Source organism: Micrasema longulum, unplaced genomic scaffold, assembly GCF_059751315.1.
Source record: "Micrasema longulum isolate JH-2025_06_02 unplaced genomic scaffold, ASM5975131v1 h1tg001392l, whole genome shotgun sequence".
In the NCBI taxonomy this organism is placed as follows: domain Eukaryota; kingdom Metazoa; phylum Arthropoda; class Insecta; order Trichoptera; family Brachycentridae; genus Micrasema; species Micrasema longulum.
Window position 1 is genome coordinate 1 of NW_028278578.1, and position 27,736 is coordinate 27,736.

General features: G+C 33.5%; 2 protein-coding genes across 2 annotated transcripts; one reads left to right on the forward strand and one right to left on the reverse strand.

Annotated features, from left to right (window-relative positions):
• Positions 1–1,119: 1,119 nt before the first annotated feature.
• LOC148275546 (dnaJ homolog subfamily C member 16-like) lies at positions 1,120–13,100 on the reverse strand (the record flags this gene model as incomplete). The annotated part of the gene is made up of 12 exons (XM_088235556.1): positions 12,798–13,100; positions 12,387–12,563; positions 10,910–10,999; positions 10,147–10,427; positions 9,267–9,447; positions 8,158–8,359; positions 5,727–5,940; positions 5,022–5,272; positions 3,286–3,458; positions 2,126–2,311; positions 1,701–1,802; positions 1,120–1,324 (listed from the first exon to the last, which is right to left on the reverse strand). Coding segments are annotated over exons 1-12 (2,244 nt in total), but the record flags the coding sequence as incomplete, so codon positions are not given.
• A 2,166-nt stretch (positions 13,101–15,266) lies between these two features.
• Positions 15,267–26,575, forward strand: LOC148275547 (sugar transporter SWEET1-like). The gene is made up of 5 exons (XM_088235551.1): positions 15,267–15,476; positions 18,958–19,131; positions 22,066–22,345; positions 23,979–24,098; positions 25,448–26,575. The coding sequence occupies exons 2-5, from the start codon at positions 18,962–18,964 to the stop codon at positions 25,553–25,555; spliced, it is 678 nt and encodes a 225-aa protein (XP_088091677.1). The 5' UTR covers positions 15,267–15,476; positions 18,958–18,961; the 3' UTR covers positions 25,556–26,575.
• The last annotated feature ends 1,161 nt before the right edge of the window (positions 26,576–27,736 follow it).

A 27,736-nucleotide genomic window follows, 5' to 3' on the forward strand; every position in this document is an offset into this window, starting at 1 on the left:
TAAAATCACGACTCCGCACGTTTCTTCTGCCCGCCCTTCATATATAACTGCCACAATTCACTTCATAGATAGATTTTCTGATATAAATCAACACAAAATAAACTGCATTTAAATTTTTTATTTTTTTAGAAAATCACAAGGTTTCTTGTCCCTCCTGAACTAACTAACTAACTAACTAACCATCACGCCATTTCCCCAGAGGGGTAGGCAGAGAGGATAGAACGCCACACCACTCTGTCCTGGCACACTTCCTTTGCTTCCTTCACATTCATACATCTTCTCATGCACGCACGTCGATTATTCCGACTTTTCACATGACCACTTTCAAGAATTTGTTGTACTTGATCATGCCATGTCTTTCTCGGCCTTCCTCGACTTCTACAACCAGACACATTTGCATCATAAATCTTTTTGGCCGTTCTTTCATCATTCATTCGCTCCACATGACCGAACCATCGCAAAAGACCTTTCTTAATTTTGTCGATAATGCTTAACTCAGCCTTGCATTCTGCTCTAATTTCGACATTAGGGCACCTATCATATCCCTCCTGAACATTTTGACAAATAGTTCATCCGCAGTATTGAACTTACATAGATGATATAATATTATATTTCAAATAGCAACAAGTAAAAGTATTGTGATGGTAAATAAATAAAATTGAAAACTCATTCTTATTTAAAGTTCTTCAAATTACACATTTTCACAAAACACATAAGACATACATTGCAATGTGCTCTAAAACTTTGACTATAAAGGGATTTGAGTTGGAAACTATGTATGTATTTGGTGATTTTTTCAATTATTTAGATTGGTGTTTCGGTTATTGCACGTGTTAAATATTATGTTTTTATAATTTTTTGTTTATTTATTTGTTTTTATTTACATTTATTAAGTACAGCAGCACAACCAGGGACGACCCATGCCCGTGAACTTGTGATTTTATTTTATATATTTTTTGAAATGTTTATTGTATAAGTCCTCTATCACAAGACTCTAGTCTCACAATAATCCAGTAAAAAGCAACCATAATTATTATTGATAACTTATAGTGCCATTATTATAACAATTTGACAAAAAGACGCATATCCCAATGGAAATTGTTAGAATGAACAACAAACCTTAGAACCCTTGGTAGTCTCGGGGTGTTTGGCATGGAACATACAAAAATATTTGCGGTGACCATTGAGAGCCACCACGGTCCCCACACAGTTCCGTGGGTTGATCCTCAGCTCCCGGGGTTCCGGGAGGGACAACTGCAGCAGGTGACGGTACCAACCGACGTGGCGGTCCACGTCCAGGTGGGAGAACTGGAGAGTCTTGTTTCTGTATAAAAGAGGATAGGATAGAATCATTTAATAAAACAACGGTCATAAAATTACAAAGGATTAAAATTGTAGAATGAGATGCGTGAAAGTACATATATTTGTTGGATAAAACTATATATTTTAACTACAAACTTCACAATATTGCTTATTTGGAAAATTGGTTTGAATTTTCAGCATGTATTTATTTTGTATATATGTGTATATAACCCGCTGCTTTCACTAATTTGAGACTTGCCAGTTTTTGGAGTAGCGAATTAGTGAGTACATGTAATTTCATAAGACTACTCGATCTCAGTTAGGCGAGTATTTCAGATTTCATTTAAAATTTAGTTTAAGCATTTTAACTAATGAGTAAGGTCTGTGGGTATGCTCACTTTCTGTACGGCCAGACTGTCTTGTGGAACATGGTAAGCAACTGTGCTCGGGACTGCTGATCCACAAGGAGAACTATTGTACGACAACCGGGCTTCAGTAATCTGAAAATAACCATTAAACATGACATTTGTTTCATTGATTGAATCGCCATTCACTTTGTAAAACTTCATGTATAAGTTTATTCTATTAAAGGAACACAACTAGGGAGAGCGCTCCCCCAATCGACGGGTGATACAAAACTAATATTATAAATACAGAATATTCACAGATGTAGAAATGATGGTAGAAACTAAAGTTAAATTGGTGGGTGGGTATATTCCACTTATCTATATATGCTATTAGGAAACATGATCAATGGAGATTAAAAAATGTTAAGAAGCACGGCTTATGTACATAACTTTAATTATTAAAGTGGATAATATACCTGACAAGGCCATTATATTTCTCAGCTCGTAGTTCGTGCAGTTTGAGCTCAGACTGCGAGATGACGCTGGCACGGGGGATGGTGGGGGAGCCGTTGTTATTGTTCTGGGCCGCCTTACTGGACTCCGTACTGCCGTTAGATTGCTTCTCCGAGCGACGACGCTGGATAGACTCTTCCTCCAACCGACTGCCCCGAGAAACACAGTGATATAAACATAGTGATTATAGTAACGCATGTAATAGATATTTACAAAATATAAAATATTTTATTTGATTTTATATTCTTTAGTACAGGCTCGTAAAATATAAAATTTTATTAAATTAATTTATTGCATGTAAATACGCATACATATATTTCCAGGAAATCTATTCTTTTAATTTACCTATTATAAAAATTAGCCTCGATGAAGATTTTGTAAGCAGGTTCCAGTGATCCTTAACCGTTACATAAAATGATACTATTATAACCATCTATTGGAGGAAAAAAAGCTTTCTCATAAACAAAGAAAAAAAAAGTAAATAAAATAAATTTACTACAACTTTGCTGTCATTCAATGTTTGAAAAATAACCTGTCACATTTTTTGGCCAAGAGAGAGAAAAGTGGATCCCAGGACTGTGCGGTGTGCAGTAACACAAATAAAAAGGGAAGGAGAAAAGAAACCAGGTCAGCACCCAGGATTGTGTTTTAAAAACTACCACACGGAGAAAAAAAATTCAATAGTCGTAAAATTACTAACTTTTTTTTTTTATAAATCCGTAGGCTAATCAATATTTTTTTTTTGTAAATTGATATTTTTTCTATCCATTTGCAAGAATTTAATTCAGAGCTAGCTTAAACAGCGAGTGTAAAATAAAATAGAGTTCAAAGGGTTGATCTCAAATTTATAATAAATGTAGACAACATGTAATTAATTGAAATGAAGCGTGTTTTTTTTTTTATAGCATATGCATTTTCAGACACTTTATTATAAAAATATTTTTTAAAGAAATTTTTGCATTCTTATGATTAACCTTAATATGAAACTTTTAGGGCCATTCTCAACTAGACAGAAAAAAGTGTGCTTGACAATGAGAAGCAGGTTATGAAGAGCGGAGTTTGAATCTCGGACTTCAGATTTATTTACACATTTTATATCACGCAACGCTATAGAGTGCCTTACACAAGGTGCGCCATTAGGTATCCCGCAGCCAGGATGAGCAGAATGGTGGCCAGGACTGACAGTACGGGCAGCAGGGTGTCCTTGCGGAGGCAGTCATTCGCGTACTCCAGCATCATGCCCAGTGCCTCCAACGTCCGGCCCCACAGGCCCGCTGTGTGCTCGTCCACCAGTTCCTATAGGAAACACTCTGGATATGTCAAACTGATATAATATTATCAACAAATAATATTATATCAGTTTGACATATGACATAGAGATTTAGATAAAATTATCAATAAAACTTCTTGGTTTAGTTTAACTTTTATTTAATTTGACCAACCAGCGCTTTCGCCTAAGAAGGCATCTTCAGGACTGGTAAATTGTTAACAACATTGTGAACTTTTATAATATTTGTTACAAGGTTTGGATATACAAATATAATTACAACTGGTTGGCAAAACAGCCAATTTTTTTTTATGTAAGGAAAGAACAAATGGAAGAATACAATAAAGCAACAGAATGGAAAATACACTTTTTAGCAGATTAAATTAGCACAATACCTTGATTTTATGACAGGGAAGTTTACATATAATAAAGAATAATGATAAAATATTTTAAGGAACATACATAAATATTACATTTTAGTTTCCGAACTGAAGAAATTTCTAAATAAAAATAACAATGATGGTATTTGAGTTTCAAACTAACTAATATTAAAATATCTAGGGACAAAGAAACACTTGTGACATTAAAATTAAATACAACAATATGAAATTAAATTAAAGGTTCAAGTAAAGGGGAGTTCGTAAATTCTAATTGTTGGTTAATTACGACTGCTTTAAGTTTAATCCTATTTATTTATAATGTTTCCAGTTTATCCAACAAGCATCGTCATTGAATTTATTTATTGACACCTGAGCAACTTCCATTCGCCGCTGTTTTTGTTCAAAATTCAAAAATTTTGGAACAAATTTTGCTGCGACACGTTTTATACCCGAAACATAAAAAAATAAATCATAGCATGAGCCAATCGATATGCCAACATCATCAGCGACTTCTCTGATTGTGATTCGGCGATCATTCATAAACATTTCATTAACTTTTTCCACGTTTTCATCGGTTGTTGATGTGGAGGGCCGTCCGGGCCGATCGTCATCTTCAATGTCTTCACGGCCATCTTGGAAATGCTTCTACCACTCGTAAACTCTTGTTTTACTCATAGCAGACTCACCATTGGCCTTTGTTAACATTTCACACACTTTGTTACACTTTTTTTTTTTTTAAACAAAATTTGTTATAAATTCTTTGATCCATTTTTTTTAACCAACTAAAATCGCAGAGCTCATAAAACACGTCTAACCTTAGCGGCTGCTACATACAAAGTGAACAATGAATACAGCTGAAAATTTTAGTACATAACATTTTTAAAATTTGACAACCGGACTCTCCAAACCCGCGAAATATAAAAATTCCCGTTATTTTCTGAACACACCTCGTACATAGTGGATTTTGCATATTAGTTTAATTGATGTCCTGATGAAGAGTACAGCGGTACATCTCAAAACGGGTAGACAGAAAATTGTAATTGGTAAGTGGTTATATACAAATATTTAGTAAAATGTTTAGCAACAAAGTTAATGGTTTAAAAATTAATCATATTTACAATTTGGTTATTATGTTATCGGGAAATCCATTTTATTAAAATGATTAAAATGTTAATACTTCATTTCATTAGTATTTTTTAGAGCCAGACTCACCTTGACTACAGCTTCGTAGGACATAACCTCCGTCGGTCTCAGCAGCCTCCTGAGGGTGTCGGCCAGCTGCTTCTGAGTCCTGTTGAGCCTGGCCTCCTCTCCTCCCAGGGCCAGCCCCTCGGCCCCCGCGTCCCCTCCCTCGGAGGGCCAGCGTTCCGGCAGCCACTCGTGGCGCACGCGGGACTCGTCCCTGCGCCAGATTATCACTATGCGGAGCTCTGCCCATGAGGGGTCTTTAGATGCCACGCCAGCTGGAAAATGATTGAGCTACGTATTAAATATATTCAATTTTAATTAAATTGTTTAAAATTATTGTGAAGTGGTTTATACATACTTATAAATAAATACCGTAAAATGTCATACCACAAAGTGAAAAATGTTTTTGATATTAAAAATAAAATATAATAGTGTAGAATATAAAATATATTTCATGTCAACCCTCCTAGGAATCAAACCCAGGACCTCAAGCGAGATATGAAAATACGCCAACCACTATGATACAAGGCGAACTTTTCTCCACTCTATTTCATTTTTTTTAGAAAGTAGCAAACAAACTAAAAAAACACTCGCCTAGCATTTTGATTCTACATTATTTCACACACAGAACTGTATTTTTCATCTGCTCTGACACAGAACAAATGTATGCTAGTCTAAAATCACTCTGCTAGAGGCAGTTTTACTGCGGTGGAAAAATAAAATAGTTACCAGACGAAGAGAGTGCCTCTACAAACTGGGGCTGTGCGTCCATGTATAAGTGGGCGAACCTCACGCGGTCAGGGGGCAGCGAGGTGGCGGCTGCATAGCGGCGCAGGCGCGAGCGCGCGGCGGCGTGCGCGCCCCCCTCACGCGACAGCAGCACGGCGCACAGCCGGCGTCGGCCCCCCTGCCACTCCGCGGGACACACGCTCTCCAGAATACCCTGTAATGTCAAAACTCGAACCATTATTGTGAAGAGGTGGACACGTTGTCTATTAAAACACCGAACAGACTTGAGTGTGGATCTCTGATCTGGCACCCCACCAGTTGAAGTACTCTGTTATGAAGAGAGTACAGACACTATTCATGGTTGTACCTGTCAGACTTCATACTGGGAATGCATGGCTACAGTAGTTTGGAGAGAAGAAGAAATGCATTGTATTTTTTAATTTGTGGTATTACAATCAACTTAGGTGTAATGCAGTGTTTTTCTGTGTGTTCCAAACCTTAGACATTGGCGGCTTAAGCTGTTTTATCTTGCAGAACCAGCTTGCCAATGGCAGTAGAAAGAGCAATGTCTTTACTCAACCGTATATCTTTAGATATTGAAATCTTTCATGTTCCAGAAAGTTCAGAGAGAATAGCTTCCTTTTACTCTAATTACGAGGTATTCTAAATCATGTTTTATGTTCAAATTCCATTGTTAATTTTTCTCATGTTATGAACAAACAAACAAACAAACCGTCACGCCGTTTCTCCGTAAGGGTAGGTAGAGAAGATAGAACGCCATATCACTCTATCTTTGCATACAGACCTCGCTTCCTCTACATTCATACATCTTCTCATGCACGCACGCCGATTATTCCTACTTTTGACATGTCCATCTCCAAATATTTGATGGACTTGATCGTGCCATGTCTTTCTCAGTCTTCCTCGTTTTCTGCACCCATCAACATTCGCATCGTAGATCCTTTTAGCTGTTCTTTCGTTGTCAATTCGCTCTACATGTACAAACCAACGCAGCACCCCTTTCTTGATTCTGTCGATAATGCATATCTCAGCCATACACAGTTCACGGATCCCGTCATTTGTGCACCTATCATACATCGTTTTACTACACATTCGCCCGAGGGACCACATTTCGACAGCATTTAACCTATTTTCATCATCATTTTTCCAATTCCATACTTTGCTCCCATGCATTAGAGTTGGCACTAGAACTTCATTGTGAACTGCTAGTTTAGCCTCCTGCGATAAACATTTGTTTGTCAAAGTAGATTTCAGTGCTATGTAAGCTTTGAAATACATACACATACGTTTCAATACACATTGATTTATTTTCAGTTTCAGTGTCAAAATACAGCGTTTATTGGCAAAAAATAGTACTTAATATACAATTTGCTTGCAATTCCAAAATAATAAAAAAGTTCGTTGAAATAAGTGCCCTTTGTATAAAGTAGTTAACTAAAACAACGAGGAAGTTCAGCCCTAAGGGAAATTGTATTTAAAAAACCTTTTCTTATGCGTGGTAAAAATTAGAGCATTAGTGTACGGCAGTTTCTTGAAAATGTATGAAAAAAATAATTTAATAAAAACGAGCTATTTTGAATGACGTCACTAGTTCATATGAATCAACCAATGATAAGAGAGTTACAATATTTGAGTTTGTCTAAATGTTCATAGACAAAAGACTGGATTTCACCCCCTTGGGAGTCAATAAGAGAGTTGTCAAAGATTTCCAGATTACGGTACGTCAACGGACCAATCGGCAGAACTGACCGAGAAGAAGTGGAAGAGAACTGGAGACGCCACACTCAGAGTAATTTCAGAAATGCAAAACTTTAAAAAATCATAGTGCTGATAATACGATACATAAAAGTCTTTTGGATTAGTTTAATAGTCTATTAACAAATAAAAAATACACTGAACTTCAACAATAAAATTGCAAGGAAATATTCCTAGCAACTTTACTTAGCACAAAAATAGCTGTTCTTAAGGATTTTTATCGGAGCTAGGACCATCCAAAAACTCAAAAAGGCACCCAGTTTTATCTGCCGTCTTCGGCTCACGGATACGATAATTTTGAAAAATGGAAAAGATTTTCTTTCTGATATTCTTTCTTTAAAAAAATAGCCAATTCAGTTTTGGGGTGAGGAAAACGGGCAGCCAAACATCAATTTTAGTTAGGCAAAATTAGTTCTCTTTTTAGCATGGTATCGTGGAAACATTTACGAGAGTGAAAGAAAAACAATGTTCAAATACCTATTCATCAAAATTGTCTGGCACCGCAATTCTTCTTAATGCTTTCTATTAGGATAAATACAAATTATGTTTGTGGTCTTGATCATGTAGCTTGTAATTTTGTAGTTAGGACCATTTTTCCAATACAATGTTAAAAAAAAAAACAATAATGCATCCACCATAGCGCGGGTGTTTATACCTGTGAGGAGAGTCTGGGAAGAGTGAGAAACTGGTTGTCGGAAATGACTTGGTGTAGAGTGGCAGTGGGGATGTCGGCCATACTGACGGAGGCAGCTGGACGCGACCATTCCTCCCGGAAAAGCATCACGGTATCCAGCCCCGACTGCACCGAGTAACGAGACCGCAGTTTCTCCGTGCTGGGGGCGCTCAGATCAACAAACCTGAAAAAGTTAAATAACTCAGTCAGATGAATCTCAGCAGCATCAATAAAGATTTTAGCTCTTCAACTTCACAAAAATCAACAGATAGAAGAATTGAAGAAATACGTATGTTTAAAAAAAAGCAGAATGGTGAATGTTACAGTGTGTAAAATGGCCGCGTACACCAGCCAATGACCAGTAAATGTCTAGATTTCTATATTCCTTCTCTAAAATGTTCTCCATCCCTGTTGTAATATGACAATACATTTAAGGCGCACTCTGACTATATTTATGTTAGTATACATTTATTTTCTATATCCTATTTTCATAGTTTGGCAAACACTTTTAACAGAGACAGAAAATCTCTTCACGGGGCAGGTCAAATGATCACTTCATGGGACGGGTGCGCGTGAGTTCATTTGAGGTAAAATGAGAAAGATGGATTACAATTGAAGTTATTTATTAAGTAGTTACACACGGGTTACATCCTATTATCTTGTTCAGAAGGTATTTACAATGGGGAGCACTGGCGGAGAGCTATGGGCAGGCGACACGAAATGCCAAGATGAAATGTAGTGAGTTCTTCAGATGCACGGCGTTCAATATCTCGTCCGGGCTGACGCTGCAGCAGACTACACGTTGCGGGCCAAAGCAGAGTTCGGACCTACCAACCTCACGGCTGTTGGTGTTGCTCGTCACAACTTAACACACTGTGATTAAACATTCCACTTTATTGATTAGCAACCGTTACAATGAGAGTAATAATTTTATTAGTCTTTTCCGCCTAGTTTTTAAGTCATATTAACATTGCTTATAATATACTACAAAGTTTATATGCCACCTTATAAAGTTATTGTTGGATGGGAGAGAATTTTGGCCTTAGACTTTTATAAGAACCTACATTTTATCGATGCGTTTGTGGACTCACCCGAAAGAAACTCGATCCCTGAAGTGATATGCGGCGAGGAGGTAACGTAACCTCACAGACGGTTTGTCTTCTAAAATCAGTCCTCTGACTTTGTTGTCCTCCCAACCGGCAAGGAAACTATCCACATTATCGTCAGTTATTGGCTTCACCAATTTATAAGGCATCTTTGATTTAATGAATTCTGAAAACAAAGCATCCGCATTAAAATTAAATTAAGTTTGGTCGGGGTTAACAATGTTCGCACAAAAATATATCTGTTCTCAAAAAACTGGTTATCTTTTTTTTTTTAATATCACACCTCTGATAAAATAGTCATAATTTTAAAAAATCAGATTTATATAGTAAATTATGAAAAATATTTCTATGTGTTTAAAAATAGGCATAATTCTACCTTTACGATTTGAATACATAATGTCTGACACTCTTAAATTAGCACTTAAAGTGGCCATTTTCAAACAGTGTCATATTTCAACTATTTTCTTCATGAAAATTGAGATTTTCTTTGAAAAATGTAATATAATTTTTTAGGACAAATCTAAATTATATGACACATCGGCATTTCTTTAAAGGGTGAAAAATGCACTGAACTTGCAATGCAATATGATTTTGAGTTTGTGGATCTCCTAGAAATTCTGTTTTTTTTTCTGACTTTATTTTATCGGACGTGCGATATAATTAATGTTTGGTCACAATCTTCAAAATACATGAAACCATTTATTACAAATTCGTGAACCAAATGGATTGATGAATGTATCAGGCCAAATACATGGGTAAAAATTTGTTTTTATTTGTAAGATTTTATAGGATAAATGTTAAAAGTAAAGTTTTAGGGCTCATTTAAAAATAATGTAGAATGTTTCCCTTGGGGATATTGTCTCACCGACAACTTTCTGCACGGAAAGCGTGGTCTCCCTGTACAGGTAGGCTCTGCGGTTGACGAGCGCCACGAGCGCCGGCAGGCCCGGTAGGCCAAGCTGGCGCGCCAGGAGGGGCTCGTGCGCGGCGTGCACCGTGGCGAGCACGACGCCGCGCGGCCGCAGCGCGTCCAGCAGCCGCCGCCACGCGGGAGCCGCGCGGGCGCACTCCATGCACCAGTCTGAGTAGAACAGCACCAGCACTACCGAACGGCTGCTCTTCTCCACCAGCTTATGTTCAAAGTGCCTGGAAATGTGATGAGGAAGTTCAGTGGTTTTTAAAAAAATATAATAATATATGAAAATATAAAAAAATTGTATCGTTTTGTCATCGGTTTGATTAAAAGTTTTGTAATTTTGAAAATCCCCACCAGAACTTAAAATTTTTACCGCCTGCGTTGTCATGAGTTCTGGTCAAGGAGTTATCAAAACACACATCTGAACGGAGAAACATAACTGACAAGGGGCAAAGAAAACATGGGTTTAATTGACGATTATTATATGAACCGCTGATGTGCAGGCATTCTACGACATCGAATGGGATTAGTTTGTTGGAACGACAAATAATTTGTTTTTGTTTCTGGCATTTGAAAGTTTAACTTCGTACAATTCAAACGTCAATAAAGTCAAAGCACCGTCAGTTAAAACATGCAAAAATTGGATAAAAAAATGTTTTTTTTACACGTGAACTGAAATCTTTGGGCCTTAACCAACAGCATAACTACCCACCTAGTTGTAACGGAGAGTTTATGGAACAAGGTAATATCTTGATCTTGAAAATGGAATCTTCCACCGAACAGATTTTCAAACGGGTCAGTCCTGCAATGAGAGAAGTAAAGGCTTATTTCAAATGCAATCGATTATTTAAAATATAAAATTATATACTTAGTGCTTTCAGATATTAATCGTAATCAATGGAGATTTTTTAATCTTGCTACTCATTTTAATATAAAGTGTAAACCATAATCAAATGAAACTAATATTAATTTTATTCAAACCTTGCAAAATTCTATGATCAAATTGCTACTACATCTTTATGTATACCGCCAGAGACACAATATTTCAATATCATTAATGTATGAATCTGTAAATAAATTATCTGTTAGGGCTCTACTTTGGTACAAATTAATTTGTCAGCATACGTCGCACTCCGAGTATAAACTCAAGTTGGTACATGATTACAACACCAGGTTTACTAGTATGGAAGGGCTAGCTGTTCCTAGATACTGCAATAAATATGGCAAAAGGACACTGCAATACAGTATACCTAAAATATTTAACATGTTACCAAACAATATTAAAAATACTGAGTTAAATACAGGAGTGCGACGTTTGCTCAAATTATGGTTATTAGAAAAAAGTTTTTTGTATTAGTGATAGTTTTTAATTTTTCATAATGTAATCTGTAATTGTTTTTCAAGTAAAATTATTGTTAATGTAGGTTAAGTGTAAATAATCGATGTAATTTATAAGAACCTGCTGACGAGTTGTATGTATGCAACTCAGCAGGACTTTAATTTAAGACTATTTTGTAAATATTTTTGAAAAATAAATTTAAAAAAATAATTTAAAAAACAAATAAAATAAATATAACTTTGTTTTTAACGTTTCAAAGCACAAGCTTCTGTATCAAAGTATAATTTACTAATTGATCTTATTCTATTTTATTTTAACAGTGTTTAATGAATATTAAATCTAAGCATATGGAGTTAATAAGTCAAGTCAAGTTGTTTTATATTTATTTTATTATAATGAATAACCACCAAGTTAGTGCTTCGAATATAAATTTATACAGAATGAAAACAAAGAAAAACTTATACACATGACTCAAAAAATATACAGGAAAAACAATAAATAAATTATGAATAAGTGAGATATAGAAGATAACTCTAGTACAAAACAAAACAACACTCTTTAGGACACAACTTGAGTAAACCATAATTAAAAATGGCAACTGGTTTTTGGCAAATTGTTTTGTTAAAAGTGTTATATTTTTATGTAAAACTGTGTTGGTTTTGTTAGTAAATAAATCCTAAGTAAACTAAATCCTTTTAAAATAAAAAAAAATAGCATCCCAGTTATGTCTGATATTTATGAAATTTCTCTGTCTGTTGAATTATTATTGAAACGGTTCTTCTAGTGAATTAAAAAGCTAGTGTTGTTGACCAAGTGATTTCCAGTTGTATTTTGGATCAATGCATGTTACCTGAAGCGACCGTACTGGCTGTAATCGTGTCTCTCTTTGTACATAGTGCTATCTTCTGAAGTGATTCCGTGCAAGTCATATGCCTTTCTTCTCTCAGAATCTGACAACAGTTCATACGCCTGCTTTATCTCCACAAACTTGGTTTCTGCATTGGGATCCTCATTTTTATCAGGATGCCTGGAAAGTTGAGTTAAAAATGTGTTACTTCACTTGATGTTGACACCAGTCTCCGAGGGTAAGGATAATTAATTTCATTACACGCGTCGAAAACATTAAATTACTTTAGGCCAAACGCACGCTAAATTTTCATACATAATTTAATCCTCAACGACGGGAACGCGAACTTTACAATGGTGAATTGACATTTGACCACACCAGTATTTTTATTAATAATAAAATCTGTTTACTCACCATTCTTTCGCTAGTGTCTTGTATGCCCGTCTAATATCTTGCAAGCTAGCTCGACGATTTATGCCTAAAATCTTATAAGGGTCATCTATATTTTGCAAATTCCCCAAAGAGCTTAACCATAATATAAAAATAAAATTCAAAGCCAGTCTCTGGGCGCTGAAACCACTCCATATCCATCTCATTTTTTAATTAATTCGTCGACGGATACATAAAAAACGAGGTAAAACTAAAAACTGTCTTTAAACTCAGGAAATATAATTAATATTTCAATATTCCCAAATATTGATCATCGCTATGAAATTGTTCAAAGATCACAGAAATTGAGGAAGAAGGAGATTTCGATTCCCCACCAACTAGTCGCCAATCCGAAAATAGACACAGATAAACCTCACAAACTTCAAAATACGGTAAATAATCTTCTTCTTTCTTTGTTTGCGTTATCTAAAACATAAGTGAAAATTCTTGATGGAAGTTCATTGTAAAACACGAGTGATACTTTAATCCACAAATTTGGAATATCCAGTGACCGATTTCATCGCTTTCGCGACATCATTCTTCTTTCTTGTTTGACTTAATTTTTTTCTTTATTGAGACCCCTCCCTAAAATATGATAAAATTTACCGAAATACAAGTTTAAATTTAACCCATATATTTACAAATAAAATTTACTCAGGTAAATAAAATGATTGAAAATTGTAACGGAAACAACAAAACATATAAATATTTACAAAATCACGCAAAAAACTATACAATATAAATATAATAATAATTATCGTATTCAATGGTGGCTCTATTGTGTCCAATAAATGATGATAAAAATTAAAAGGTCAATTTTTTGTATGATTTATTTTAGTTTTAGCTTTCATTTGTTGCGCCGCGCCTTGTTACCGCTTTCGGATTTGACTAAAATAAAATCAAGGATAGTAATATGAAACAACAAAGTAGAAAAAAAAAAGTTTTTTCGATCGAGATATTTTGATTTTTTTAAATGATTATGATTAATAGCCATTTATCACGGTTTTTGTCCGTATAGGCGACTCTATAAGTGGATGGCGTATTATTACTTTAAGAGAATACCCAAATAAACAAACGAGCCACGTGATATTCGACGGACAATTATTTGATTGGGTAATTATTGGCGCATAGTTTTAAGTATCCAAATTATTAATAATTCTTGCACTCCCTTCATAAAACTTTTGAATGAAACATTTTCCATTAAATAATATGTAACAGAAGCAATAATTATGTCATTTAAAAAATAATGATAATTTTAATCAAAATTGATGTTAAAAAAATTATTTAAAAAATGCTATAATGGAAATGGACTTCTGTAAGTGAAATTAATAGAAGTAAGCACAGTTTTTGCCATAATTCGTGTCTGCAATATGGTCATGAGGAATGAAAATATCCGACCTAAACCCCTCATATAATTTGCCAAACTCCCAGTGAAAGGGGTAATAAAAGCAGCAGAGTTTAATTCAATTAAAATCGCGGTTTATGGATTTTTTTTTTAAAAGAGTGACTCAATCGTTTATTGACAAAAAAACATTGATTTTTGTATAAGCGAAACGGAAGGAAGGCCCACGGTCTTTTAAATGATTTTCGAGTATGTGGTGGGAGCACATTCATATAAGGTCCAGGTACTTCATCACGAATGCAAAGTTTCCTTGGATATTCCACAGCAAAGTTGTGCAGTGACTTTTATGCGCATATAAGCCAAGATAGTTTGTATTTCCCCTGTGTGGAAAACGTAGCTAGTGTAATATCCGAAGTAGTGGAGTGATATGACATATTACTGAACTTAGAGATTCGAAAAATAAGTTTTACTGCGACATTTAATATTGACTGTAGGCGAGTCATTTTATACATTGGTAGACACGGGTAGACCTCGAATCGAGTAAGTTCTAATTCTTTAAGTCTCACATAAATAATATTTTTATCTGTGTAGTTTATTCAGATCCCTAGAGGATTTCCTTTAATGCGATCTCTTAGACGAATGTGTGGGAAATCAATGTATGACACGGTTACGAATGATGAAATCAGGCGAGAGTGTAAATCTGAGTCAAGTATAATTGATAAGATTAAGAAAGGGTCTCTGAGATGGTTTGGTTACGTAGAACGAATGGACGACGAAAGAATGGTAAAACAAGCATACGGCGAAAATAAACGGCAACTAGAGACGAGGACGACCAAGGAAGACGTGGCATGATCAGATAAACCAAAATCTTAAGTCTGGTCATGTCAAAAGCAGACAGAACCGAAGGGCATGTATGACAAGATGTATGAATGTGGAAGAGGCTACGATTGTATGCCAGGATAGACGTGTGTGGCGGTCCATTCTCTCTGCCAAAATGGCGTGATGGTAGTAGTAGTAGATACAGGAAAGTACCTTTTGTATAAATATTAATTTTATTTTCATATGGCATTACCTGACATGAGCGTCAAGTCAAACGTCAAGCAAACGTCACATTTCACATTGTCACATGTCAAAAAACAGTTTTTTAAATCGTTCGGGTGGTACGTGGTGAGTGGTGAAGGCTGATCAAATTATCGGATATGAAGTTATTATACCTATTTTACTATACTTTGTAGCGCGACGAAGGACATATCGTTAGGAGAAAACTTATAAAATATTGTAACTCGTAAAAAAGTAATAAATTTCAGCCCGTAATAAAGGAGGTAAATACTATTCTTTATTTTTTACATCTATGTCTATATACATACTTATTTACTAAATTATATTAAAATTCCTTTTACTGCATTGATGAAAACGAAAATTGAAATATTGTTTATCCCAAAAAGTATTTTTAATGAATCTTTATGCGTTTCTTTAATTTGGTGAATGTTTGACCTCGACAACCACTGCCTTAGTGAAATAACATAATAATTATACCCTCAGAGTAATAACACCCGCGCCTGAGATTATACCACATCATACTAAAAACATTGTACATAAGTGATTTCAAGATTTTCTCAGCATTTCTCAATTTGTACTATAATCGGTAAATATCCTTGATTTCTATGCAAAAACATTTATCAAGATAATTAAAATTAATGCTTAGCACACCCTAATGTATTATTACAGTATTTTTTAAACTTTTAAATAATCATAATTTATTTATAATTATTTGTGGGCACCATTAATTTTTCGAAGGACAAATTATATCAAGTTACTCATCCTAATTACTTTGCATGAAATAATGATGAATTATTTAAGAATAATGGATGGCCAGCAATTTTCCTAGAAGAGGTTTATTTTCCAATGAAACAATAATAAATTATATTTAATCAAAATTACTCCCTGTTCTATCACAACTTGATTCCTATTTTGAAATAGTGAGTTATTTACTCATTGAAAATGCCCCCAAATTTGAAATGTTTGTGTAAATCATAAGAATGCAAATATTTATTTGAAAAAATAAACTAAATCAAAGTTATTAAGAATTTATTAAAAAAAAATATCTTCTCATTGCAAATGTAATACACAACAGTCCCGTTTAATTGGATTTCCAGATAACCGAATCACTGAAATACTAAAATCAAATTAAATCATTTATTTATTTATGCTTTTAAAAGTTAGTTCATAACCTCTTAAGAACTAATATAAACTTTGAATAACATTACAATATTTCTCAAGAACATATTTTTTCAAATTAATATTTCATTTTTTGTATTACATAAACGTTCTTTTCATATGAAGCAAAATAAAATATCACGAAATATTTTTTATTTCCTCGATTTAGTTTAGTATTCCATCATGTAGGAATGTTTTTATGATTGTGTTTTTAGGAATTTCATATTTTTATTCATTCTGTGCCATACATTTTTGCTATGTACATATTTTCCGGTTTAACCAAATTTTCAATTAATCTAATCCTCTTCGGTCCTATCAAATTCAGTTAAACGTGACTGTTGTGTATTAAAATAAAAAAAATGTGCACTCAAATGTTGTTTAATACAAATTCTAATGGATGAATATTTTTTTAATAATTATAAATACTTATCATTTCTCATTCATGGGACGTCGTTTGAAAAAAATAGCATTTTTTTCCCAATTAAGGTGCAGACAGGCTCATTTCCCTTTATTGTACAAATGTCAACATTTTTTCTCTATTTTGTTTATTTATATATAAACTTATTAAGTCAGAGAGGGTCAAAATAGGGTAATATTCTGGATAAAAAGAGATAGATAGCATTTTGTGGAGCAAAACAGAAAAAAGATGCATAATTAAATTGAAAGAAACAGAGCCAATAGGCATGTTTATTTGAAATCTCGATTCGTAACTTGCTGATGAAAGTCATTTAAAGAAGTCATTCTGAAGTAGTTGAAAGACGAAAAATTATAAAATGGGGATAAGGTCATTTATTTGTTTACATTTTAACATTCTCATATTTGCAAATGAATCCGTGTATGTCTTAATATCCCAAATAAATAATGAATCTAATCCGATAATATAAAAGTATTAACTTCTACAAACATATATTGCGCAGCAAACTTATCTGTAGAATTAACAAAATTTGAACTAACAACGCCATTTTGAATTATGCTGTAATTTCTGCACGTTCTGTTCAGTGTTCACATGTCCTTGATGGTTTTCCCTATTCAATATGATTACATGCAAAAATATTGGTAAATTTACTGTTTTGCAGCACTAAATCAATTAAAGTACTCATATGTATTTAAAAATAAATTAGGATATTTGTATTAATGTATATTAAACTATATAAATTATTTATATTCAGTTTTATTTATAAAAAAATATTTCTGAAAATTGTGGTAGTTTTCTTATGGAGGTAACATTATGTTCTCTATGGCTTCCTCTAAGTTTGTTGCAAAGCATGAATACACTGTCACACTAACCATTCCTAAAACAATTGAATAAAATGATAAATGCCTATTAAATGAGGTTGTCAAGTTAATGCTTGGTTGTCTATGCAGTGTACGAGTACGCTTGGGAGAGCTACGTATATAATAAGTGTCTGTCCCCTCAACATCTTCTCAATTGATATTTGCAATTCAAATGGAGTGCTCTGTAATATGTACTCGTACATGTTTACTTCAGCCCCCCCATCTAAATATTTGTAATGCATTAACATAAGGTTCCTGTTTATATCATTACTAGTATAGCAGTGACATAAATCACACATAGGTAATAAACAAGTTAATTAAAATAGGTTACTATTGCTAGAGTAAAATTTACAATACCGACTGGCTTGGTATTTTGTTTTTTAATTAAATAAAACAAACCTATTCATCATAGTAATACTTATTATGTAATAATGAAGTCAGATTTTCTTATATTTAAATTGTAAAATAATATTACTAACACTGTTGTTTGCGATAACATATTTATGAAAAAACCGTTTTTTTAATTATATTCCATCTTACTCATGATCTATCATAGAGCAATATTTGTCAATCTGATTAAAGTCTTTAATATATATTTATTTATAAAAACCTAAATAAACATATTCATTATCAAATATGTGTAGTAAATAAAATCACAATTGCCGGGATGTTAAAAATTATCATGCTGACAATAAATTAGCATAGTAGTATTTTTTTAATGTATTAAAAAATAATAATTGGGAGATCCAATGCCTAGAAAACATTATATTTTTTGCATTGTGCATTGCTCGGTATTGGTAACAAGCATAATGCTTCACCTAGTGCTTTAAAAAAAGAGTAGAAAACAGTAGAAATCGGAAATACAACTGATTTTAACCTTGGCAACACCAAATTATTAGTGACTTATTTTGTGATTGACCATTACAATGTCACAACATTCTATTTTAATAATACTGTTTTGAAAGAAGAAATTCATGAGAACACCATTATTCCTAATTAATATGAACAACGGACCTCCATTATTCATTATTTAAAGCCCTTAGTCCTTGTGGATAATGAATGCAAGTTGTACATTTTGTCAGGATTGTAGACCAAGTCTCGAATAATTAAAACAATTCAATATTGTCATTGTAGATCCTTTGGTTCTCCTCTATCTATAACCAATCTATCTGTTATGGGAGTAACTAGTTGGAAATCTGATTTGAATTCCAAATGGCATAATCCTTCATTTTGCGGAGTTTGTTCAGAAAATGTGTTATTTTTCTTTAGTCACATTTAATAATACTAATATAGGTACTTTTCTATTTTTAGAAAAATGGAGTTGTTAGCTCAATCCCTCGAAGGATACAAGGATCTTGTGGGGAACACCGCAGCTATATGCACCGTTGTTCAGTTCTTCTCTCCGGCAGTTTTATGCAATGATATTAGAAAACAGGGAAACACCAAGGACATTTCCATTATGCCTTTCCTTGGTGGAATCGTCATGTAAGTAACTTAAATTGACAATTTATATCTAAATTGTTCGCATGGAAGTCTAGGCATTTAACGGGATTATGACCTGTCATTTTTCGAGTCTATTTCATATTTATTTACATACCTACATGTAGTTTATTGCACATTATTTGAGACATAAGTCGCAACTCCGTGGGACAAGCAATTAGTTGACATAGACATATGAGTATATCACCACAAATATTGGATCAGAAACACAAAAAATAATTTAAAAAAACATATACATATATGGCACATCAATATGGTAAACGGTAAACTCAAACATTCGGAAAATCATCAAGGAGTTTCCTACTCAAATCCCTCTCACTAAGGAAAATCCAGTCCTTAACTCCTCTCTTGAAAATAGTTTTTGTCCTTGAAAGATTAATACACTCTTCCAAAATATTGATCACTCTTGGCGCGACAAATGAGAGATGTCTCTAAACAAAAGTCGTACGGACATTTTGCTGAGACCTCTCCTTATTGTTCGACCAGAAGTTTGTAAGTGCTTCTTTTAGGTACAGTTTACCGGTGGCCATTGGCCGGTTTACGCGGCCATTTTACACACTGTGTAACATACACAATTCTGTCTATGTTTAAACATCCACATTTCTTCAATTCATCCATCTGTTGACTTTTGTGATGCTAAAAAGCTGAAACCTTTATCATGTGGGTGAGATTCACCCGGCTGAACCAATTCACCTAGGCAACGCCTGAAAACATTTTTTTTTACTTCTTGTTAAGTGGCTACTTAAACCAGCCAATCACAGGTCACAAGCCTTGTAAATGCCTAAACTTCCATACCCCTTCTTAAAAAATGTTTTTCCTCTCTGTTGCAACACATAATGTAGATTTAAATAACTCCCTAGGGAGGAAATCCAACCTGTCACTGTTTTTTAAATCCACATTTTGTAACTGTTTTTTTAAAAATATTTTATTGTATAAACTTACTTATACGTTTTACATAAAATCGGTTAGTTTGATGTGGTCCCATATAGCACAAAACTGCCCGTTCTAAAGAAATTTTTTTTGTAAAAATTAACATTTACATTCATATTATTTACCCAAATATTTGAATTTTGGGGGCCATTTTTAACGAGTTGTAAACAACTCACTATTAAAAAATCCACAAGAGAAGGCAACGGGAAACCACTCTGGTCATCCTTTCTCAGGAATCACTATGGCGAGTGCATACAATAATCAGCTGTCCTGGCTGCGAAATATGAGAGTAGCCTAGGACCGCGATTCTTTCGCTGTAGTGATCGCCAACGTCGGGAGGACCTGACAAGGCACCACAAGAAGAAGAAGAAAATGGGAATCGAGTTGTGGTAGAGTGGGGTGCGAACCTCAGACCTTCGATCTGTGAGTCCGCGACACTAGCCACATCATTTGTTTATTGCCTTTTGACATCAAATAATATCAAACCCTGTGCATTTGAATTTTCTGTTGAAAGTTAGTCTTCTGTAGTTTTCTGTTAGTCATTGTACAAACCAAAACTCAAGCTTACATTAATCTCGTGTGCCAGCAACTGTAGATATCGTGTGATGATGACCTAGTTTGACCAGTTTTTAGAAGAATTCATGTTATTATCTAATATGTGGTAAGAAAGTTATACTAAATTTACTTATCTTATTATATATACATACACAAAATTATTATAAAAATATATTGTTACTTTTGCTGAGCATTGTTACTTATAATGAGTAATCTTGTTCTAAGTCAGTCAAAATATATTATTTTACTAGCCAAACATATTATCTTATTTACTTTGACAGATTCGTACTATATTATGTAAATTTTATTTATCAACTGAGTTAATTTGTTGATAGGCTTTATCATTTTGAACTAAATTATATATAAAGAAATACAGGTCTAAAATAGGTTTGGAGACTGGTATTTATAATTTTCAATGACACATAAACCTGACATATAACAAATAGTCACATCACTTATTTATCAAATGTTGTATTGCACTCAATAATTCGAAATAAAGAGATAACAAATTACGATATTATCTTTCAGTTACAGTTGTAGTAAAAAAAAATCTTATCATTATAAATATTTCCGCGTACCGTCAAGTCTGATCACGATGAAAGTCCATTAGAGAATGAAGGAAAAGAAGGCTCACAAATTTAAATGCATGTTACTTCGCCCTTATAACATGTCTATTTAACTATACATCATTGACTTAAATATATACAACTGACGCCGATTGGCGTCGTGGCGCAGTTGGTTAGACAGCTGTGAAACTGACATCGCGGATTCTATTCCTGCAGTTGCAAGAAAAAATCTGTGAAAGATTTTTTCTTAATTAATCTGGGTGTTTTGGTGTATTTTTCATAACTTCCTTTCATATCCTCTCTTTCCCACCAGCTGACAAACCTCTAACATAGAGGCTCAGTGGGTTATTCTTTTTTAACAGAGATAGAGGTTTTTTTTGAGAAACGAATATAGAATATACATGGCTTATTAACCTGTTATTGTCTTAGAGTAATAACCTAATAGAGTCGCCCATACAGAGAAAAACCATTCAATGATTTTTGACCACGAAGTTAGCTACAGATTACAGCAAAACAACGGGTCGTAGGTACTTGGGTTGAAAATTGCGAATGCAAACCGAAACCATCCATTACACGTTAGTTTTTAAACTAAAACCAGGCCGAAAATTTGGAACGCTTTGGCTTCTATAGAGAATTATTACTCTGATGTTATTCTTTATTTAAATAATTAAAATTGTGCAGTATTATCAAATTGTATAGTTTTGCTAGTGTCATGTTTATCTTAATTATTCATATATTTACTATGGTCCTGACAAGATGACGGATTCGTATTTTAGTTACAAATTAATTTAATGAAAATTAAATATAAGTCATTACTATTTATACACATTTACAACTCTGCTAATGCTAACATTTTCCCCTTTTATAGTGGTGTGCTTAATCTCCAGTATGGGTTAATGCTGAGGGACGACACGATGATCCGAGTGAGTTTTGTAGGAGTGTTGCTCAACGTTTTGTACTACATGTTTTACTTCATCTACACTGAAGAAAAAAATCAGGCGTGGGTGTCTACTGGTGTGGCCGGCGCTATCTGTATCGGCGTGCTCGGACTTATCCTGGGAGGGGACCCCGCTGTAGCGGAAGACAGACTGGGCTATGTGGTCACCATTTTTATGATGACACTGATCGCATCGCCGCTATTCAATCTGGTTAGTTTATTTTTATTTATTTATAAACATACGTAGTACTTTTTTCTCTTCTATATAAACAGCTCATTAGGCACAACCTGTGTCGAGGCATTCATTTACTTCATATAATATATGTATTTAGTTAACTAGCACCTAAAATAATGTTTCTAAATTCTAAAGCAAATGAAATAATAATAAAATAGCAGTAAAAATAGTAAGTAACAAAAATGTAGTAAAAAATGAAGTAATAACAAAAAAATATTAAAAAATAACAGCAATATAAGGAATTACAAAATAAATTACAAGAACCAATACCGTGTAACAATACTTTTATATTAACTAAACGAGTGGTTCCTAAAAGGTGTTTTGCAGAACTCTGGGGTTCCATGGAAGGGTCACAGGGGTTCCGTGAGTTAGGAGAAGGCTATCATGGTTCTGCTTCCATTTGTATCAACTTGATGTGAGACTGTCTTTTCAGCCTATGCCTACACTAAACAAGTTCAGATCTACACTGGATGCCGTTCTATATCTCCGTATTCAATAGTCTGACATTAAATCTAATTTTAATAAAAATGAAAAAATTTCATTCTTTACACGCGCAGTAAAGATTTTTAATTAAAAATATAGTCTTTCTTTTCAATTCGAGCATTACAACAGGCAAACAATAAAGTGTCATGGGTTTTAAAAATAACATTTTTGTCAAATTACTTTTTTTATTGTCGAGATGGAATTCCGCCAAAAAAGTTACATCAATTAGGGTCCCATAGGAAAAAAAAATTGGGAACCACCGAGCTAGACTACTGCTTTGGTGGGGTGACCATCTAAAGCCAGTTATACAGCCATTTTTTTTTGCAAGTAATTTAGTTTTCCGTATTGCAAGCTTGTAATTTTTTTCGGTTCATAATAATTTTAGTTTAATGGACCAATAACCGATTCCATCGCTCTCATGACATTGTCAGACCGGTATAGGTTTTAAGAAGTTTAAACTGTATAATTTATGGGCTGTAAAATTCAGGGAAATACAAAGGTTACAAATTATGAAACCTCTGTGTTTATCGTTGAATCTACCTTGAATAATGCAATGTTTATTTTCACTAATGATTTTTACGAGCACTTTGATTTAATATTGTTTTCATGTTCTATAAACAAGAAATTAATTTCTTACAATATAATGTATTTATTGATATGTTGGTATTATAGATTCTAATTGTTTCAGCAAAAAATACATTTTTTAAAATGTCATGAAATATTTAAAAAAAAGGAAATTGTATACTAGAGCTTTTGTCTAGACAGTATAACGAGTTACACAAAGACATTGCGAGAAACATTGATATCTCTGGAGACTCGTCTTCAACTAGAGGGTTTTGTCATTAATGTTCTTCGGGATCATCTTTTGTATATATCTACCTTTTGCTTTTATTTTGATCATGTTTTCTTTCTCAATATTTGTATTTTATTTAATGTTTTCCTTCATTCACTCACCTTGTACCTCACATGCTGTGGACAGTTATAAATAATTACTGGCCCAGTAATATTTTGTCTTGAATGTGCGTGTGTGTGTCATTAGTAATTTATTACTATCCAAAAACAAATAAATAGCGTTTTGTACATTGTAATACTGACACATGTTATATTGTTTTGATGTTTTTTTTAGAAAACCATTATCAAAACAAAGAGCACTGCTGGTATGCCATTCCCGATTATTTTTTCTGGTACAATCGTCTCATTCCTCTGGCTGCTTTATGGAATCATTCTGAGAAACGACTTTGTCGTGGTAAGTTGAAATACAAATACACATTGATTATCACATAATACTAGACATCATTACACCTAATATATTTTTTAGACATTTAAAACAAAGCTTATTTTTAGGAATGAACAAGGATTATCAGTTTTTAAAAATTGGATTTAAGGTTTACAGGACTTGCATTTTTTATTGAGTCTTTTTATTTAATTTTTTTTATAGTTTATCCTCCTCATGGTATAATTATTAGCATGCTTGACTACCGTGTATGAGCGTCTGGGTGGCATTTAATTGAGTTGATTTTAAATATTTACTGGGGTGTTATATTAATTTAAAAAATTAACAGCTCTTGGGTTCATCAAACATGAGACTGATCATTTTGTCTTTATGCTCCAAAATATTGATAATAGCGCTTAAATTATTGATTTATTAATGAAAACCCTATGCACCATTTGGTGTGAAGAAGAATAGAAGAAAAAAAAACAATTAAATCGCTGAAAAATTTCAATGATTAGAAGGGTTGCTTCTAAATGCGAAAGTTTCAAATACCTGGGAGTATTTGTTACAGAAAATGGCAGCTTTCAAAAATAACTAGGAGTGCGGTTAGGAGTAGCAGGCGCCACATTCAACAGTATGAAGGCTGTCTGGAGATCGGATATTTACTCAGTGAAAACCAAATGCCGCCTATATAACACCTATTCTCTACGAATGCAAATCGTGGCACCTCACTAGGGCCCAAAACAGCAAAACTCTGAGTTTTGAGAATAGGTGTCTCAGAAGAATCTTGGGTGAGCGGTTCTTTAACTTTGTGAGAAATGAAGTAATAAGAGAATGGGCGCAGCAAACTCCAGTGACAACTGTCATCAAGCGGAGACGATACAGTTGGCTAGGCCATATACTGCGGATGCCCCCTGAGACCCTTAACCACGCTTGCCTATTTTACAAGGCATCAGGTTCTCGACGTCCTGGATGTCCACTGCTGACTGTTTGTCGGCAGTTTATGTCAGAACTTCGGGACGAGAACCTGACTTGGGAGGACGCAAAGGAGTTGGCAGCCGATAGAGATGCATGGAGGCTCTTTGTGGATACCATATGCTCCAACTAGGGAGCGAACATGGAATGATGATACTTTATAGATATTTTACCTACAAATACAATGAAAGCTAGCACCTACTATTTGAAACTGTTTTGAAAGACAAGCTTTTGTCAGTTCTTGAGATTCAACTCCCTTCTAATTTCCCTGTATGACATGAAGGTATAGTGTTCATTCCAGAAAGAAATAATTTAAAAAAACCACAATCTCCCTTATACGCTTCAGTAACAGACAACAAACACACAATGAAATATTCATATTTATATTAACAACCTTTTTGTTTTAGTTTCAGAATGTGGTTGGTTTTGGATTGAGTGTCGTGCAGTTGGCGTTGATGGCCATTTACCCGGCTAAACCGGAACCCAAAAAAAAAACAGCGAAAAAAAATAATTGAAAAGGAGTGAATTATAATTAAGTTTAATATAATTTCCTCTTATTTTTCTATTCTGATAACTAATTAATTATGGAATAATTAGTAAATTACGTACAAATTTATTTTGGTGAACTAAATTTTATAATATTTACCTATACATAATTATTGTAAGTAATATTAATGAACTATTTGGATTTGATTACTGTTTACATATGTGCAGCAACAACTCATGGCTGTGATGTAATGTACTACTATACCGATAATTTTTAAAATCTGTACATTTAAACGCAATATTTGTTTGAGAAATTAATCTGATTAAATTTGTAGGAATATTAAAATTGTTGCGTAGATTCATAAACAAGAATTATGTAAATAATATGATAAGAATACTTCATAGACAATGAGGAAGATTAGTACTACCTAAAATTGGATGTAATAACTAAATGAGCATTTAATTGTAGGGCAAAACTTCACTAAAATGCGCAAATTTTCTTTAAATCACTTTGAAACATTTCAAACTCTTTTTGTGTTGTCATCAATTGTCGATTTTCCCTTAGTTAGTCCGCAAATCACAGTCGCTCATAATGCAACATTATTATTTTATATTTGATCTTTTTTTTTTTTATGATTTACTTTTTGATCTACTTGACACTCATTGCATTGTCTTGAGTGGAGCATTACAACCACTCTTTTAAGCTTTTGAGTCAGGAAATACAAAATAAAAAATTAATAAAATATTAGAATTTGATGATCAGACGTCATGTAAAAAAAAATAAATTAAAAAAACCTATTGATTTTCCATACTTCTAAGACATTCATAGTGATTTGGCAATAAAATGATTACAAATTAATATACGAGTATGTATATGAGATGAATAGTGTACAATTTGTTAGAATATTGTATCATTTCTTATACCAACTGCGATTTGCCTGTGTAAGTTACAAACATATACATTGTGATACTAAATTAATGTAAATATGTATATGGGTTGTTGTGTTTTATACAAAAATATTGAAATATAATAAATATCATAACTTGAGCATTTTTTGTTTAATTTTCAACTAATTGATTAAGGCCTGTAATTTTGTTAAAAATTTTAAAGAAAATAAGTGTGGTAATAAAAGCAGATATATTTATTTATATATATCGCCAGGATCGTAGAACAATGACGGATGTGCGAAAAATGTGACATTGACAAAGTTACTTTTTAAGGTTTGAAACCAAATATATACATAACTAACCTAAGTATCAAATGGTATACTTGTGTACTTATCAAGTTTGACACAGAGTGTCCAAAAAAAAGAGAAAAAGCTTTGACCGGATATTCGGCGAGCCCCTAAGCCGGATAGCCGGTCCATTTCTCTGACTTGTCGTGACGTGTTTGGCAAATCCGAGCTACACTGACGAACGTTTTCACGCAAAAAAGTCAATTTTTCAAATAATGAGGGTTACTTCCTTTTACCCAAACACGGTTGATATTAATAAATCAATTCAGTGGCGTTGGTTTCATGAAATTTTTGCAATAGGTATCGGCCAGATATTGAGCTATGATCCGGTATCCGGCTGGATAGTAAAATTAGGCCTGAAACCGGTTAGTTACCCAATATCCATTTCATCTCTAGTGAAAACCATATAGTCCTTAAAATATAGCTTGATTAAAATGACAGCTGACAAACTAATGTCACTAGTGATGGAAATTACTAATCACTGATCATGTACCGATCAAATCGATTTTATCAGTTTTTTCGTGCAAACATGAAACTCAGTTTCCGAAAATTGAAATACAAATGCAAAAACAAGCCTATTATAGTGTGTTGAAGACAATTATTTACCAAAAAATAAGACATAAAATACTTTTTTTCATGAAAAACAACAAATGAATAATTTTTTATTCAATCGATTTAAACATATTACAACAGAGATGAAGAACATTTATAAATAAATATAAACTCTACAAAAATTTGGACAAACTCAAAATATTGTCACAAGAGCAAGAGCACCATGGTGAATGAGTTAAAGCATGTACATTCTACGATACTTAAAAAAAACATTTCTGCATAAAAGATAAACAATAATGTTTTAACAGAAATAAAACTCTTTATAATTTAACAATAACTTATATTTCATGACTAATTTATTTTTCTTATGAATCAACACAGCATTAGTACCTATATTTGTTTTAAATCTAGATATTATAAAAG